At 57.1% G+C, this 16,851-nt stretch overlaps 3 protein-coding genes across 3 annotated transcripts; 1 reads left to right on the plus strand and 2 right to left on the minus strand.

Annotated features, from left to right (window-relative positions):
• Positions 1-4,800: 4,800 nt before the first annotated feature.
• Positions 4,801-6,473, minus strand: SLS55_007767 (uncharacterized protein; the record flags this gene model as incomplete). The annotated part of the gene is made up of 2 exons (XM_066779182.1): positions 4,801-6,066; positions 6,120-6,473. 2 exons carry the CDS (start codon positions 6,471-6,473, stop codon positions 4,801-4,803), a joined length of 1,620 nt encoding a protein of 539 aa, XP_066629986.1.
• Positions 6,474-7,238: 765 nt separating this feature from the next.
• SLS55_007768 (uncharacterized protein) lies at positions 7,239-10,382 on the minus strand (the record flags this gene model as incomplete). The annotated part of the gene is made up of 2 exons (XM_066779183.1): positions 7,239-10,276; positions 10,376-10,382. The coding sequence occupies 2 exons, from the start codon at positions 10,380-10,382 to the stop codon at positions 7,239-7,241; spliced, it is 3,045 nt and encodes a 1,014-aa protein (XP_066629987.1).
• Positions 10,383-12,891: 2,509 nt separating this feature from the next.
• Positions 12,892-15,653, plus strand: GLG2 (glycogenin glucosyltransferase; the record flags this gene model as incomplete). The annotated part of the gene is made up of 6 exons (XM_066779184.1): positions 12,892-12,924; positions 12,977-13,004; positions 13,069-13,175; positions 13,232-13,819; positions 14,177-14,714; positions 15,388-15,653. 6 exons carry the CDS (start codon positions 12,892-12,894, stop codon positions 15,651-15,653), a joined length of 1,560 nt encoding a protein of 519 aa, XP_066629988.1.
• Positions 15,654-16,851: the final 1,198 nt, after the last annotated feature.

Here is a 16,851-nt window from a genome sequence, read left to right on the forward strand (position 1 = left end):
CGATGGTGAGCTGTTTCCGGTGGAGAGTAGGGTTGAGAGCGGTATAAGTGGAGGGGAGTCGCCGTCGCCGTCGCCTGCCAGGGGCCACCACGCATACTCCAATTCTAGATCTCGCAGCTCTGGTACCATTGTGATGAGGTCGGGCATGATCCAAGCATTGCGCGGAAAATGCAGCAGTTTCAAATGAGTGAGCTTGCGAAACTGAGCTTGGCGGATACGTTCGTCGATAAAAGGCCGGGCAGCTTCGTCGAGCTGTGGCACGAGAGGAAGCAGTAGGCTCGTCAGCCCCGGGATACAGGCCAAATCTACAACAATTGGTAGGGTGATGGTGCCGCTACAGGGCAGCTTGATCGTGTTCAAATTGTTGCATCTGTGGAGCTCGAGGTTCCACGGCCACCTGTGCGGGTATGTTAAGGATGAACCAATGAGGATATGGCGTAGACGAGTACACCTCTTGATCACTAGTCGCATTGCTTCCATCATATCCAGGATGGGGCTGGAACTAGGTGTTCCCATCGCCTCGTCGATTTGATTGCGGACGAGAGCAACATATCTTCCGTATTTGCCAAGGCTGTACTGGAGCTGAGCGTCCGGGATTCTGGCGTAGCCTGGGGGTCCCCACGCGAGTTGAACGTTTAATTCCCGTACACTTGCGGCATAGTCCCTGTCCTCGCGTAAGAGCGAATGGATTAGCGCTAAGAAGCGCCCAAATTCCCTGTCTTCTGGTAGAGAGTTTACGAAGTCCACTTCGATGTACCTGTAGAGAAGGTCGGTGGCTGGCCAATGGGTTGTTTTGCATGCTATTACCAATCCGAATAGCTCCTTCCAGCGACCCTCATCTTGCAGGTACCCAAAGATCATAAGATGAAGCTCAGTCGGCAGACTCACGAAAGGGGCCGTCGTTTCATTGGTGGAAGGCAGATTCGTCATATGAGTGTCTGCAGGTCCGGTGGTAGGGAGAGGCGAGGTAGTGCGAGGTGTATTTGGAGACTGCTGGTCTGACATCTTGGAGTCTTTGTCGTCCGCGTTCAAAAGAATGGTTGATGGTTGATGTAGTATTGTAGAGGGTCTGTGGCAGCTCGCTCTGGGTTTCGCAGATGTTCGAAGATGGAGGTTGGCAGGTGGTAAAGAAAGAGAAAGGGCTGCACAGATGCAGAAAGAGCTCGTCGTCATCATAAAATGAAGGAAGGGCGGCGGCAGTCGGGCAAGGATGGAGAGCAGGTACGCAACTGACTCAACTCGTTTAAGCAACTGCCTCTTTGGGGGACGGTACACAGATCATTGTAAATATAGGGGGCAAAATCTTGTATTCAAATACCCATGCCATGTAGAATGAGGCAGATTCGAGTGGGCAATTTCTTTTGTCACCCGCCATGCCGTCATGCGTTCGCAATTTCCGCCGATGGAGGGCATCCTGCATACAACTCATCCGGAACAATCTCCCCCACCGGGCCGCCTGACAGTCCAGCACGGCGGTACAACGGTCCCTGTCCCACTACAATGATATCAGCATCACCGAAGCAAGGATCCTGATGAACTGACTTACGATCGCCCCATTTGACGTGGCCGTCCTTCGGAATATCACGCAGCTCGCCGGCGGCGGCGCAAAGCACCCTGACGGAGCCGTACATGGAAGGTATGAATCCATTGCGCCTGTAACCAAGCGCCACCCAGCAGAATATGGTGATGGCAAGCAAAAGGCCAGCACAGCCTATGCATGCGGGGTAGTTGAGGGCGACCTGGTGCCTCCGAGTGTCAATACAGCTCCTGCAGACTTGCGGTGGGGATGTGACTGACCAGGCTGTAGGTGTGTACTTCACTGTCGGATAGGCCATATATTTGTTCCTCGGTAAGTTGAAGGGCCAATGATACGGTCCAGTGCACACATGCACTCAAGCCCATAACTGGTATGAGCGCTTTCATCGGTAAGTTGAAGTGGTACGATTGGTCGAACTGTTTTCCGACAACGAGTGAGCAGCGTAGCCGCCCGCCTAACTTCTCCATTTTTCCCCATTCGTACTCCATAATGATAAGCGTGAGGCGGTATATGAAAACGAGGTATAGAATCGAGAAGAAGAATTGAGGGAAGTTGGTGGCGCACACAGCCAGAAGCTCGATGGAGAGGTCAGTTCCAGCTACGGGGAAGAAATTGGTTTGAGGTAACAGAGAGGAAATGGATACGAAATCGATAATGATGCGTGCCGCCAGAGTTGTTGCTCCCGCAGAAATGGAACACAGCGTCATCATTTGAGCGAATCCAAGCTGTCCCATATGAGATAGGAATGGGCTCTTCCACTTTGTGGCGCGTGCCGGGGTGGAGAAGGTCTCGAGGTTTGAGACAGTGTTGAGTTTGGAACACTTCTGGCAGTGCCCAGTCTCACTTCCGGTTTCCGAGGTTTCTAGATTGCTACAATGCCGATGGCACTGATGCATTGTTCGTTGTTTGTGACTTGCGCATGCATCGAGCATGCACTCTGTTGATAATCGCAACGAACAGAGCCCAGCCGCGATTATAGCATCCCCGAACGTCAAACATTGCGTTTTGGTCCTGTTCCGCGAAGAGGCACATACCACAACCATGTATACTGCCTTCAGAAGTAAACAGAAAGCCAAAATGAGTCCAATCTGCATACGCAGGACTACATGGCATTCTTCCTCCCACTGCGTTACCATACAGCTGATGTGGTTCTCGCATTCCTTCGACGTTTCTGTCACGAGATTATCGGCGGCATCGTGCTGGCTCACGACTGGGTCCGAGGAATGGCCCAGTATACAGTAATTCGGATCGTAGTAAATTTTGATGGTGGCAGCAGTTCCTGAGTTATTGGCGAGCGGGGCAGTCAGCCTATCTGGGTCAGATCCATGGATGTCCTCTGAATAATAGCCGACTTCTGTGAAGTTCAGACAAAGCACACAGGTACGGGGCGGCAAGTCCGAATGAATGGGAGTGGAGTTTGTGATGATTTCCTTCTCAACCGCCAGGACAGGCCGATCCATTGAGAACGATATTAGCGAGTTTGCCAGGAAGTGGACTGGCTGGGTAGGTGTCAGTGTGTAAACTTTTTTTTAATTAGCTTTTCAATAATATTTACCAAGGAAGTGCATATCAGGAGAATCCAGCAGGACCAGGAGCGTAGTCGGCCGTTACGCTTGCGGTTGATCGCGAAAGGGGCGTTGGTCCCCACCCTAGCATCGCCATACTTTGAAAGCACATGGTGCAAATGTTTGATATCGAGAGCAGTAATGAGCTGTTGGTAGGTGTTTGACATGCCCAAAACCGTAGTCGCAGCAATGTTGATAAGTATCTTCAGTGCCTGAAAAGAGTCATTTCCCGCAAACAATCGTCAAGGGTTCTCTTACGTACCTCGCTTTGGTGCTTCATGGAAGAGCAGTGGCCATCGGCGATGATTACGGAGGATGATCCGGGTGTGGCATGTATCTTTCTGACGAAGGCTGGCAACAAGCAAATGCATGCCACCGTCAGAGCGACTGCATATGTCGTTGTCAGTGCAGCCATACCACGGAGCGAACGGTCGACGAGCATCTGGCGTTTCCACAAGCCTGGCCCCGGACGAGTGGCCTCATTTTCTTCGACGAGCGTCTCGATTGGGCCAAGGGTATTTGCCAAATTCCCTATATCCTCAGTTGAATATCCGTGTTCAGTATTTTCATGGCCGAGGAGCCCAAGGTAAGCCCCTGGTTCTGGGGAGGCTGTCCGCTCGGAACCTGCAGGTTGCTGCGGGGAAAGATCTTGCGATATGGGAGCGGAAGGATAATTCCTTGAGCTGTCGGAAAACTCGACTGTGTCGAAAGGGGCCGGTTCATCGGTGGATGAGGATGCTTCGTGAGTAGAGAGAAGTCGTCCATGTTCCAAGTGGCTAGACGGAGGCATTTGATTGCTTATGAGGAAAAGACAAACAAGATTGAGACTCAGGACCAAGTTGTAATAGACAAGGATGTGTAGCAGTAGTAGTAGAGGAACAACGCCGATTCAAAAGTGAGGACTTTAAGGTCAGGCAGGGAGGGAACTCCATATCTCTTAAAGTCTCAGCCTTGTCTTGTTTCACGACTAAGGATATTCTACGTGTCTGCTGGGGCTTTCGACCGACTGGTGGTGTCGGGCATCCGTCCTTACAGACTGATATGTGTGATGTACCGGCGTGCAGCTCGTTTTAGCCCTTGTGTCTCGTTGACTTTGCCGTCTTTGGGCCTTAGTCATGGAATGTGGCGTCCAAGCCATCGTTGGTATCACCCCAGGCATCGATGATTGAGCATCCAGCCTCGCTCGTCCTCGTCGTCAGCCCCAATACCTTATCGCAGCTGCCTGAAATCTTTGTAACAATGCACTGCAGTCATTTCCCCCTGCTTCATGCAGTCCCACAACCAAAACGTCACCGGCGGCCAGCCTCAAACTCCGCCACATCCAAAATAGAAGCGGGAAGCTACAAGCTGCACCGGTTCCACCGCAGGCGTGACCTCGATTGATCGCTCGGCCGAGGTCTATCATGAGAGTTCATCTGCCTGCAGCAAATCTGCTCGAAACAAATCTCAATTGAGCCTGCGAACCTAAACGGTAAAAAATGGTCATTAAAAGCCGTGACATTCGAATATCCTGTGAAGTCGCGCAACGGGCAATATCGTACAAAGTCTCCCGAGCCTGCTAATCCGCAGGAGATCAGAGAGCCCCCAAAAACCCCATAACCCTCGAGGTGGATACTCACCTTCCTTAGCGCTCTCAAACCGTCTCTTGCACCAAAACCCCACAACCCTCGATGTAGACACTCACCTTCCCTACCTCTCTCAAACCGTCTCTTGCACCAAAAACTCCACGCTCCCCACTTTACTCTTCACCGAAACCATCGAGTCTCCCTCGCCTTTGACCGCGTGCACCCACTTCCCGACCGGCCCATGCGTGCCCTCCTCCACGACATCCAAGCCCTCGCCGGCGACCCGCAAGCTGCCGACCTCCGTGTCCACATCCGCCGCGCCCTCCCATCTGGGCGGGAAAACCGCCCTGACGGACCCGACCGACGACGTGAACTCGGCCGTCAAGTTCGCGAAAGGGGCTTTGGCTTTCCCCCTCGTCTTGCTGGTCTCCAGCGGCGGCGCCAACAGATCCAACATCGACGGCCCGGCCTCGTTCTTCGTGCGCAAGACCGACGACCAAGCCACTTCCTTCCCGGCAGCCCTCAAAAACGGCAGCACCTTCACCACGATGCTCCCGTACTTCGACCGAAACTCCGACTTCGACCCGTGCACGTACCTGCCCATGATGCTCCCCGCCTCCGTCTCGACGCCGACGCGATAATCGCGGTCCGGTAACCCCTCGCCGTCCGTCGGGAACCGGGCCGATATGGTGCCCGTTTTGGAGCGGGCGTTGAAGACGGCCGGGACGTCCGGGCGCTCAGGCTCCGCCTCGCCGGGCACGACGTCGACGTCGACGGATCCCGCGGCGGCATCGATTTCCAGCAGGTCGAGCAGGGTGAAGGTGCCTTGGACGGAGCCGTAGGCGGGCGAGATGTACGTGCGGCGGCTGCGCAGCGTCGGCGTGCGGGAGACGACGCTGCCGGCGCCGAGCTCGACGTTGAGCGAGTCGTCGAGGGTTAGGTTGAGGAGCGGGTGCAGGTCGAGCGAAAGCCAGTTGGCGCTGACGTCGAGAGTGTCGAGGCGCGTGGCGGGCGGGACGGCGACGACGACGTCGACGACGGTGCAGTCGTGGAGCGAGTGCCAGGTGTTGGGGCTTTCGGACTTGGTGCTTTGCAGGATGAGGCTCGTGTCCGTCTTGGCGACGGTGATGGAGTCGTGGTCGGGGAAGTTGCTGGAGACGGTGACGGTGGCGTGGATCTTGTCGTCGTCGTCGTCGTCGTCGTCGGTGGTGGCGGCTACGATTTTGATGAGGCCGTGGATGTCGTGGAAACCTTGGTGGTGCTGGCGGATCTGCTCCACGATGCGGAACTCGGCCAGGTCCTTGAACTCGTGGGCCGTGGTGTGCGTGTGGGACAGCTCATGGCAGTAGTAGGGCGTGGACGGTTCCTCCAAGTTGGGCAAGTCATGGTTCACGTGGCTCTATACACGGCTTCAGCGGGCGATGGGACTTCACTGTATCGGCCAACAAATACCTTCCTCTTCGACCGGCCGACGGTAACACTCAAGATCAACCAGATGAGGATGGCATGGGCTGCTACAATGAACAGCAGCCTGAGGATCTTCCCGCGAGACCACGGCCTTCTCGGCCGGTGATGAAGATGCACGGCGGCGGGGTGAACACCGGCATTCTCGAGGTCCTTCGATGGGCCTTGGTCGTAGTCCGCCTGGTTCCGGGACGGACCAGCAGCCGCCGTGTCTTTGCTGTCATGAGGCACTATGTTCGGGTAGGCTGGCGGTGGCAGAGGAGAGCCGAGCAGAGGGGTGGATTCGTCCGACTCGTCCGAGACACGCGCCTTCCTCGACGGAGACCGCTGTGGAGTGGGCATGTTGGGATGAGCTAGCGGCCGTTGTGGTGGAGAGAAGGCAGGCGTGGGCCTGAGATATGCAGTGCGCTGTCATGGTCGTCGCTGCCCGCGGACGTCAGCGATCTACGGCGGTTGCAGGCAGCCGCATAACGCTCGCGCTTGAGTGGACGGCGATAAGCAACCCCGCACTTGGAGGATTCGGCGGAAGGCGGGCTGCTTGCCTCAGGCGCGCGTCTGGTGCTACGCAACGGCGCACGAGACACCAGTTCCGAGCAAGAGGAAGCGAGTGAGGACGAGGGAGGTCGGAGCAGCGCCTGTCTTGGCGGCGTCAGCAGCTCTCACCGCGACTTTCAAATCCCTCAACTGCTCCACACGTGATTGTTGCGGTCCCATTGGTGAGTGTTTTGGAGCCGTGGCGGAAGCTCATCCAAACAATTGCCACTGCGCGGCCTGCACTTGCGGCACGCTAGAGCGGCTGAAGTCGGCCCAGACCCGAGTCTGCCTATAGACTCGTCGGTACACTATTTAAAGTCTCGTAACGATACCCCCTGGTCCGGCCACTAGTTGATTGCCATGACACAACCGTGACAGCAAGCTTGTATTTACTATCGGCTATAGGGTATATGGAACTTTCGGTCTTCGGGACGAGCCATTTGCCATAACATTGCAACGAAGCGCGTTCGTGAACATACACAACATGAACAGTAGTAGTTTCAGGTCCCCTACATGGCGCCTCCCAGATGCATTGCCCGGCCAATTCCCCAAACTCCTGCCAAACCCATACATTTAACTCAATGACACTGACACGGACCGGCTCTTGCTCCTGCGCTCAAAGTCCGGTCCTGGCTTGATGCCGAATAACGCCTCCGTCCAGCTCCGCGGCGTTGGTGGTGGCGTGCTCGTCGAGTTGACCTTTGCCCTTGCCGTTCGCATTTCCAGCTGAGACAGATGTTGGAACTTCGTTGATCTCGTCGCCGACACAAAGTCGTCGTAACGCACCCAGAACAGCGGCTCCAGCTGCAGGAACTTGGCCTTTTCCTCTTGAATCGTCGTGCTTTGCCGCTCCGGATTGTACCCCGGCCAGTTCTGCCGCTCGAACAGGAAGTCTTCCGCAAGCTGCGAAATGTCATAGGTTTCGAGAAAGCCGTGGAGCTGCTTGGTCGACACGGGCTTGCACTCCCACGACTCGAACTCCTTCCTGACGTCGAGTTCTGGAAGTCCTAGGATGCCGACGACTTGGAAGCTCATCATCCAAAGCTCGTCCCGTCGAGACTCTGAACAGCCCGGATCGATGTCTGAGTTCTTGGCCACGTGAACCGGCAAGAAGTTGTACTCGATGCCGCCTTCCTTCGTGGCAAAGTTGAAGCGGAGTGGTCGATCTGCACCCTTTTCACATGCCCGCCTCAATGCTCGGGGGAGCTTCTCCAGTCGTTCCTGTCGTTCGCGTTCGGCTTGTATCCGCTCTCGCTCGGCTTGCAGCCGGGCACGCTCAGCTTCTTCGGCCGCCAACCGTGCCTTTTCCGCTTCTAGCCGAGCCCGTTCTTCCTCCGCTCGTCTCTCCGCCTCCTTCTCCTCTTCCTCCTTTCGGGCCTTCTCTGCAGCCGCTTTCCGCTCCGCTTCAAGGCGACGCTCCTGCCGCACACTCTCAGGCGTGTCTTCCTTGATTGGCTCTGGCTCCACTTCCGGCTCAGGTTCACGTTTGGCGTCGGCTTTCGCGGGTCTTGCTGGGGTTGGGCGTGCTTCGGATCTCTCTTGTTCAGGCGAAGATGGATGGGGCGAGCTTCTGATGACTTTTGAAGTATGCCCTGTCTTTCTACGCACATTGCGAGCCGGACCGCGAACTTCCTCTTCGTCCTCGTCGGAATCCTCTGATGTGCTGTCTCGAGATCGTCGGTTGAGTTCTCTGCGAGATATCAAACGCTTTTTCGGTTTGGCGTGGTTGTCCAGTGTGCTGTGTTTATTTGAACTCTTGTCGGACGTCCTCCCCCTCGTCTCCCGTTCATGTGTTCGTTTAGGGTTGTCGTGGTCGGTGATCTTCCTTCGCGGGCTTCTGGGATCCGTTCGCCTCATTTCAGGGCTTCGTAGCCGTCTCGACTTGGTTTTCATTCGCTCGTCGTACTTTTCTTTAAGCAAAATGCGAACCTCCTTTGCATTCGGTCCGTCAAAATCCTCAGCGAACTCCCAGTAAGTCAGCCCATCCCGATTTCTCCTCGTCGGGTCAAAATCATCCTGGGCCAACAAAAGACGAATCACATTGAGATGGCCTTTCTTGATTGCAACCAACATAGGCGTCTCGTTGTGCTTTGCGGGGTCACGGTGGTCGGCAGAAAGTCCGGTTGCAAGCAGGAAACTCAAAATCTCGTCATGACCGCCACGTGCCGCAGCAACGCCGCAAGCGACGTTTGGCATGATTCCAGAGGCAAGCAATTCGTCCACGGCTCGTTTGTCCCCTTGCTCGGACTTGATGCGGAGAACCTCGGTGTTGTACTCGTTCGGTAGCAGAGTGGGCCCTACTGACTCTTCCACGCTCCTGGGCGTTCGACTCTCAGACTCATCCTCCGACTTTTCCTTCTTCCACTCCGACATTGCCTTCTCCAGTTCAGCTTTAATCTCGTCAGCCTCATCGATGGTCGAATCCAGAAGTGCAAGTGCCGTTTTGAAGTGTTTGTTCTCGTATGTCGGGTCCACACGAGCTTTCCAGAGGAGTAATTTGATAACTTCGACATGGCCATTCTGCGTTGCATCGATGAGAGGTGTGTCGTGATCTAGCCAGTCATGCCCATCAGTCGCACAACCCTTGTCAAGAAGAAACTCCACAATGTCCTCATGCCCATTTAATGAAGCTTTTTGCAGCGGAGTGACGCCAGCATAATCTGGCGAGTCCAATTCGTCTGGAGACGCTTCATAGGCTTTTTGGACCGCTGTAAAGTCACCCTTCTCGCAACAGCGTAGCAACCGAGTAGCACCAAACGCATCCTTTTTCTTTGCTGGCGGCAAAGTCCGAACAGGAGACGTCATGGACCTCGTGCCACCTCGCCTTGGCCGTGAAAGAGGCGGAACATTGGATTGAGGATGGGGTGAGGAATTATTCGATTCCTCGCTGTCGTCTGAGGCCCAATCCTTGTCCTGGCGCATGTTCTCACGCCGCCTGCGGCTCTGGGCATTTTGCACAAGAGATTGAGTAGATGCCGATCTCTTGTGAACTTTGATGCCTGCTGCAATGGGTGACGCTGGATTCCTAGAGTTTTTGCTGAGGGCCTCGGTCTTGTGCCGCTGCCGGGGCGGCTCCAAATCGGCTTGGTTTTCTCGTGATTTCCGTTTCCGCGTATCGGCAATGGATGAACTTCTTGCACGTGAGTCATGACTGAGAGGGGGCGAGTGAGAATTGATCCGAGCGGACGAGGCGTTTTTGTGCGGGTAGTCATGGTCACTGGAGAAAGCGGAAGAAGCCTTGCGACTGACAGGGCCGTTATCATGCGAATGGGCGCGTTCACGGCCGTTGGTGCCGTTGCGCCTGGCGTCTGGAACGCCGTTTGGAGGGGCCAGTGGGCGAGGGCTCTTACTCTTACGAGCAATGGAGTCCTTTGCGGCATCGGACAGCAACTTGGCGGATGGGATATCGCGCATCTCCTCGTCATCGTCATTGCGTTCGTGCTTGATTACCTTCTTCGGCCTCTTCGTCTCGTCATGCTCGGGCCCAGACAACACGACCGTCTCCGCCTCGGATTCATCCTGCTCGGCATGAGCATCTCGTCCATGGTTCCCATTGCGGACGGCGGAGGCCTTGCTGTCCTTATCGGTAAGTGGAGGGGACGACGGGGGCGCTGGAGACCGGACTCGATCGAGGGAAGGCTGCACCGACTGCGGCTCTCCGTTGCCAGATGGATTCGGCGGCGGCAAGTGGTCAGCGACAGCAGCGCTACTGCTCATCACGGACTTTTGATCACAGGTGATGCCTGCCTCATGCTGGAGGGGGCCCGGGTGAAGCCTGATGACCGTGGGCGCCAGTTGCTCAGCAGACCGGTGCGCGTCGAGTGCTTGTCGGACGGCGATCTGGGCGTGCACTTCAGCCAGCTTGCCGCGTGGGAGCACGTGGAGGAGGGATGCGATGGGCGGTGCGTCGTGCGGGTGTCGTCGGGCGGGGGAGGGGGTGGTGGTGAGGAAAGAGCGGTACGGAGCAGGCGTGGGAGGTGTGGGAAGGCGAAGGCGAGGAAGCGCGACCGCTGGCCGGGACAGAGAGGAGGCGGCCAGCACGGGCCGGGCGCTGACATAAGGCAGCCTGCTGCACAAAACCGCGGCTGCGACTCGTGATACCGTACCGGGGCCCTCAGCTCGCGGTGCCTGGGCGGAGCGCGACACGCTGGCCCTGCCCACCGGCGGGATCACCTTATCGCCACCCTGCCCCTGAGCCCTGAGCCCGCGAGCAGAGCGCGGCTGCGACGGCTGCTGCTGCGAGAGGGCCGGCGCGAATAGAAAGCGTTGAGGCATTAACGCTCTGACAGCCGGCTGAACAGCGTTACGAAACACCGCAGAGCCTTTAGCTTATCACTCCCCCAGCCCCAGCGCGAGAGCGGCATGGCCTCCCCGCTCCTGCACCCGCTCGTCGCCCGCCTCGAGCCCGCCGTCCTCCTGCGGTCCCTTTTCCTCACCGCAGCCTCGATTGTAATCCACCGTGTCCTTTTCGCTTGCGCAGCCCGCCCACCGCTGCAGACCGCTGTTCGCTGACGCAGGCGCAAGGTTCTCGCCGTCGACGCCGTCCCAGCCTTCCGCTCTCGCTTCCTGGCCTACGGTTCGCGCGCAGCAAACACCTCCGACGCCCCAGCCTCACGCCCACGCAATGCATTCGCCGCCTTGCTCGACCACCTGGCGACGTACCGCGTCCCGCACAGCTGGTTCGCCCACTTCTACGTCCTGTCCGTGCTCGGCTCCGTCTTCTGGGCGCAGCAGTATGCCACCGATGGCGCCCTCCTGAAACTCGTCGCCGGCAAGGCCACCGGCCATCGTACAGCCACCATGTCGGTGGCACGAGTCCATCTAGCCTGGCTGCTTATGCTCGTACAAGGCTCGCGACGCCTGTACGAGTCCGCCGTTCTATCGCGGCCTTCTTCATCCATGATGTGGGTCACGCACTGGCTGCTGGGTCTCCTATTCTACGGCGCCATGTCGATTGCCGTCTGGGTCGAAGGGACGCCGGCCTTGCAAGCGTCGGTTGACGGAAGCGGAAGCGGAAGCGCGCCACCGTCGCTGGATTTGCAGCTGCTCATCGGCACCATGCTTTTTCTTTGGGCCTCCAAGCAGCAGCACGATGCCCACGCCTATCTCTTTGGCCTGCCGAAGTACACCCTGCCCACCCGAGGCGCTTTCCGCTACGTTGTGTGCCCGCACTACACGTTCGAGTGCGGCCTCTACTTGGCCTTGTCCATTGTAGCTGCGCCGGTAGGACAATTGGCCAACAAGACGGTGCTGTGCGCTCTGGTTTTTGTAGGCGTGAATTTGGGCGTGACGGCTGCTGGGACGAAGGAGTGGTATGCGACGAAATTTGGTAGGGAGACAGTGGAGAGACGAGCGAGGATGGTGCCGTTTGTCTGGTGAGCGAGCGTAAACGAGACCAGGCTCGGTGGCAAATGGCTGCATCACGAGGCAGCACCGTCCCAGCCGCAAAATGCAGATGCAGGGTGCGTCTGAACTATTTCAGGACCGATGTAGTCTCTGCCGGCGTGTGTCGAAAGCGACTGCGACGAGCCCTGCTGCGAGGCCGCGAGTTTTCAATGTATTGAGCTGCAGCACGAGACCCAAAGACGGAATGGCTTGTATGAGGACCGTCTAGGCGGGACGCGAGGTTGGGCTTGGCCTAGCAGCGTTTGCCCGTCGCGCACACTGAGATTAATTAAGCGCCCGGAGGTCCGTGTGTAGCTTCACGGGCGACTCAGCCCGCTGGCCGTCCGCTGTCGAGAGAGGGCGGATGGCGCGTTGTACGGTCGAACATGTGCAGACGAGCGCAGGGCGAGCGACTGCAATGCACAGGTCTTGCAACGGCGTGGCGGAGAGACTCTCGGCGGGGGCTTCTTCCCTGGGATTGATTGCATCATGGGCCGGCCCAAGCTTCTCTCGCCCAGAGCTCTCGCGAGCAGGTCAGTCAGCGCTGCGCTGCAAAAAAAAAAGTCGGCCTGGCAACGGCGCAGACAGGGACCCGCAATCGACGCCTCACACGCACGTCGGCTGTCTAATCAGCACGAGCTTGTGGACATGGCGTCGTGTTGAGCAGCCGCGTGACATCTGCCCCCAGCTTTTCTCCGCTCTCCGCGCCCTGCTTCGGCGCCTCTGGCTCTGCTGCACCCAACGCTCGTTGACCCGGCGGGGAAACATTTACTCTCCCGCCAACTCTGCCCGCCCAAGCCCAAACCGCCACACGCACTGCTCCCCCTGACGAACTGCTGCAATGGCGCCCCAAGCTGAGGATGCGTACTGCACGGTAACTTGTCCGTCCCGCTGCTGCCCTCTGTCCCGCGCTAACGTTCATGAAGCTCGTCATGAGCGACTCATACCTGCCAGGTGCGCCGCGACGCTGCCAGCCCGACTCCGGAGCTCGAGAAGCGCATATTGCTCATTCCTACAGGTGCCGCCGTACTTGCGCATTCGCTCCGCGATGGTGGGACGACGAAGAAGCTTGCCGCTCTCATCACGCTGGACACGCTGTCTGGAGACTCGATTTCGGAGCTCAAGGTAGCCATTGGCCTGCCATTGGCCCTCATCACAACGTTTGTTGACGGGTATGATAGAAACTTTACGACTATGTGATTCCTGTGCCGCGCGTGGGCAATCCGAAACCTGCCAATCTTTACCTTATGGATCGCGCCGACCTCGCCTACACCTTCACCAAGATCGCGCTCTGGCGGCAGCTCCAATTCCGCAAGCTCGTCTACATCGACGCTGACGTAGTTGCTCTGCGAGCCCCCGATGAGCTCTTTGACCTCGAGGCGCCCTTCGCCGCCGCTCCCGACAGTGGATGGCCCGACTGCTTCAACAGTGGGGTGATGGTCGTGAGCCCCAACATGGGAGACTACTGGGCATTGCAAACTCTGGCTACAAGTGGAGACAGCTTCGACGGTGCAGACCAGGGGCTACTCAACCAGTACTATGAGCACAGAGGTTGGCACAGGCTCAGCTTCCTGTACAATTGCACCCCGAACGCTCAGTACCAGTGGGAGCCCGCGTTCCGACACTACAAGAGCAAGATCAATCTCGTGCACTTCATCGGCAAGAACAAGCCTTGGTCCAAGGACTCTCGATATGGTGGTGGCTCTGGCGTCTACAGCGAGCTCGCTGCGCGGTGGTGGGCTGTCTATGACCGACACCTTCGTGAGAAGGTAAGATGCATAAAATTCCGTGTGCCCTGAAATGTTAACACGATCCCAGGCAGAACATGTCGACGCCGAGGCGGTGCTCCAGACCGCCCCCAACACGATACAGCAAGCTGGCTCGGCGAACGGTCAATCGGATTCTCAACCTTCACCCGCCTCCCAAGGAGGTGTAGCTTCGCTTACCGAGCCCGCCCAGCCTGTTGTGCAACCAACGCACCCCGCACAGCACTCTTCCCCTCCTCGGCGGGAGTCGGAAGGGAGGTATTCGCCGCCCCATATGGAGTGGGACGCTACCCGGTAGGCCTTCTTTTAACATAAACGCCAGCATTTCTAATTCATTCCAGCACGGCTCCTCCAGTAGAGTCGCGGCCCGAGGCTGCAAACTTCCCCACTCAGACTTACACGTTTAGCGAGGACCATCAGCTCTTCAAAGCCCCGGCCGCATACCCGGAGCCTCCCAAGAACATGTGGTACGAAGTGCCAGAGACGAAGCCTGCGCCACGAGTAGTGCCAAAAGCAATCTTTCCTTGGGAGCAGGAGCGTGAAAGGCCGAAGCCTACACGTGTATTCGCAGAAGACCTCTCGCCGCCTCAACCAGAGCCACAACCTACCGCTGATGCTACTGCTTCGTCTGCAGAGGGTGTTCCAACAGCGCCCCCGTCCGAAGGGGACGACGGAACTTCGAAGAGTTCTCCACCATCTGCAACGCCAAAGACCCCCGAGGATCCCTGGCAAAGCTTCGGACATACCAGCGCCAACGCTTGGGACAGCGTTCCTGGCATTGAGAAATACGTTCGCGCGGTAATGGGTGCACAGATGAAGAAGTCCAAGCCTGGTGGCTTATCGCTCGAAGGCCTGGTCAAGCCCATTGAGCTTTTCTCGCCTACTGGAGAAGGCACCAGTGGGCGCCGTGAAAGCCTAATCTTGACTGACTTCCCCAGTGCAGTTGAGAGGCCTAGTCTTCCCGTGACGCCTGCACCGGTTCGACGACCGACGTTTTGGGGAAACGAGCGAGACGAGGCAGGCGACCTGCCAGGCGCTGAAGGGGTGCCATCGCAGGCTGAATGGGTAAGAGGCACTTTTAGTTGGGGATGCCCCAAATGCGGCTTCCGTTCCCATGATCTTGACTTGTTTCGTCGTTCGCGTTCTCCACCTCGTCGGCCATTCTCTCGATCGTTGCACACCTCGCAGGTCTTGGCTGCAACATCAGTTGCTTTGAGTGCAACTGCTCATATCACTTCCACGGCGGAGTTCCCTGGGCAGTTTGTACCGGTCAAGTCTGCCAGGGAGGTCAAAAACGAACAGGGAGGCGACGTGGGCAGAAGATACGCTGGTGTGCCTGCTATTGTCTCCTCAAAAGCCTAGTGTTTCGAACTTGCCCGCCTGTACAACTGAGAGCTGACTAAGCGTTGCGAATAAGAATCCCGAAGAAAGACTTGAGACGCTACGTCGCTCGTCTCTTCTCGAACTCGAGCATCTCAGGCGAGCATCCGCCTCAAACGCACCTGCACGGCAGCTGCCGGAACATTCGGTCCCTCGTCCTCACAACGATGCTCAGCACCATAGCCTTTCAGGCCGCGCAAGCCCGCACGGAAAGGAGAAGACCCCGAAAGACAACGGACCGGGGAGCGTCGACCAAGCACCGGAGACGAAGATGGAGACGGAGACGGAGGTGGAGACGGCTCCAAAAGCAGAGGAAGTAAGCTCTACCGCAAAGACCACGAAGCCGCTATTCTCGGAGCCGGATTTCGGCAGCGCTCCCGCAGCCGAAGAGGCAGAGTCGTCCGACAAGAAGGCGGACCTGAAGGCGGATGTCTTGAGCCCAACTGAACGGCCCTGATCCGCCCACTTTTCTCTTGTTACGAAGTGACGATTGTTGGTATTCTCTCGCCAAGTATTCTCTCCTAGTGTTCTCCCAAGCAGCAGCCCTGAGTAATGTCTTCTCCTTCAACCACGTCTCTACCTATATTCTCTCGGCTGTGGCCTCTTGACCATCCTTGAGTACAGCCTGGTTTCCTTGTTTCGGTGTCTGTTCTGCATGGCTTGCGCAGCATAGCCTTTGTGCATCCACCCCTCTTCATGGAAACATCTGGATTTTTATGCTCGGCCACTTTCAGCTGCTCATATCCCGACTCTGTACTGAATCCGTCTTTGGTGGTTACTTGTACTTTTTCCGATATCCTCTTCTTCCTGGCATGTCTCTACTGAGGCTTCTTTTGTTCGGCATGTCCAGGCGCTGGTGTCGTTTTCTCAGTCTCCTTTCCTGTATGCTAAATGCCACGACCTCTTTATGGTCTATGAAAATGAGATACACCGTACAGCTCGACTGTTCGTTTCTCGCCCGTGCTTGATAGTCATTGGCTGGATGAATGATGGTCTGTGTAAGTATTATATTCCTCCCCACAGGACTGGTATTCAAGCAACAGTGAGTCAAGGGAACGTGGCGATCATCTGAGAGGAGTGAGAAGGTGAGTTGCTTTTCACCTTGCATGCATCAACGCCCCTCTTCGGCAAGTCTTGCACCACTAACGCAGCCCCAGGCTGCAGGGGCAGGTACATGGCGTCACTCAAATAAAGCATATGTTTAACACATTGAAGAAAAATCGTCTCACCAATGACGTCTGATGCTGAGCGCAGGATAAGACTTGGCCAGTCAATGGGGGCCCTACGGTGTGTCTCGTGGACGGCTGGCACTGCGTGAGACAGGGCGGAGGGCCGTCTGCTCGATGTTCGGCTTTGACGCAGGCCCAATCCAGGGGCCTTCCACTCCGGGCGTGCGTGCTGGCCGTGTTGGGCGGAACGGCATCAAGTCAGTGGCACGCGGCAGTACGCTTTGAAAGCACAGACGCGCTACGCGGGCCCGTATGCGTAGCACGTTGCGGAGGAGGATTATTACTTGTCAAGACGTACGTGGCCAGGCGGATGGCTTCAGGCGGCGCTATGGACGTAAGCGCGGGCGATCGGCGAGCTGGTGCGCTGGATAGAAGGCGGCGGATGACCAGAGCGAGCAGGTCGGTGGGATCGGGAGAGCTCGCGAT

The sequence above is a fragment of the Diplodia seriata genome, assembly GCF_021436955.1.
Source record: "Diplodia seriata strain FDS-637 chromosome Unknown scaffold_8, whole genome shotgun sequence".
Taxonomy (NCBI): domain Eukaryota; kingdom Fungi; phylum Ascomycota; class Dothideomycetes; order Botryosphaeriales; family Botryosphaeriaceae; genus Diplodia; species Diplodia seriata.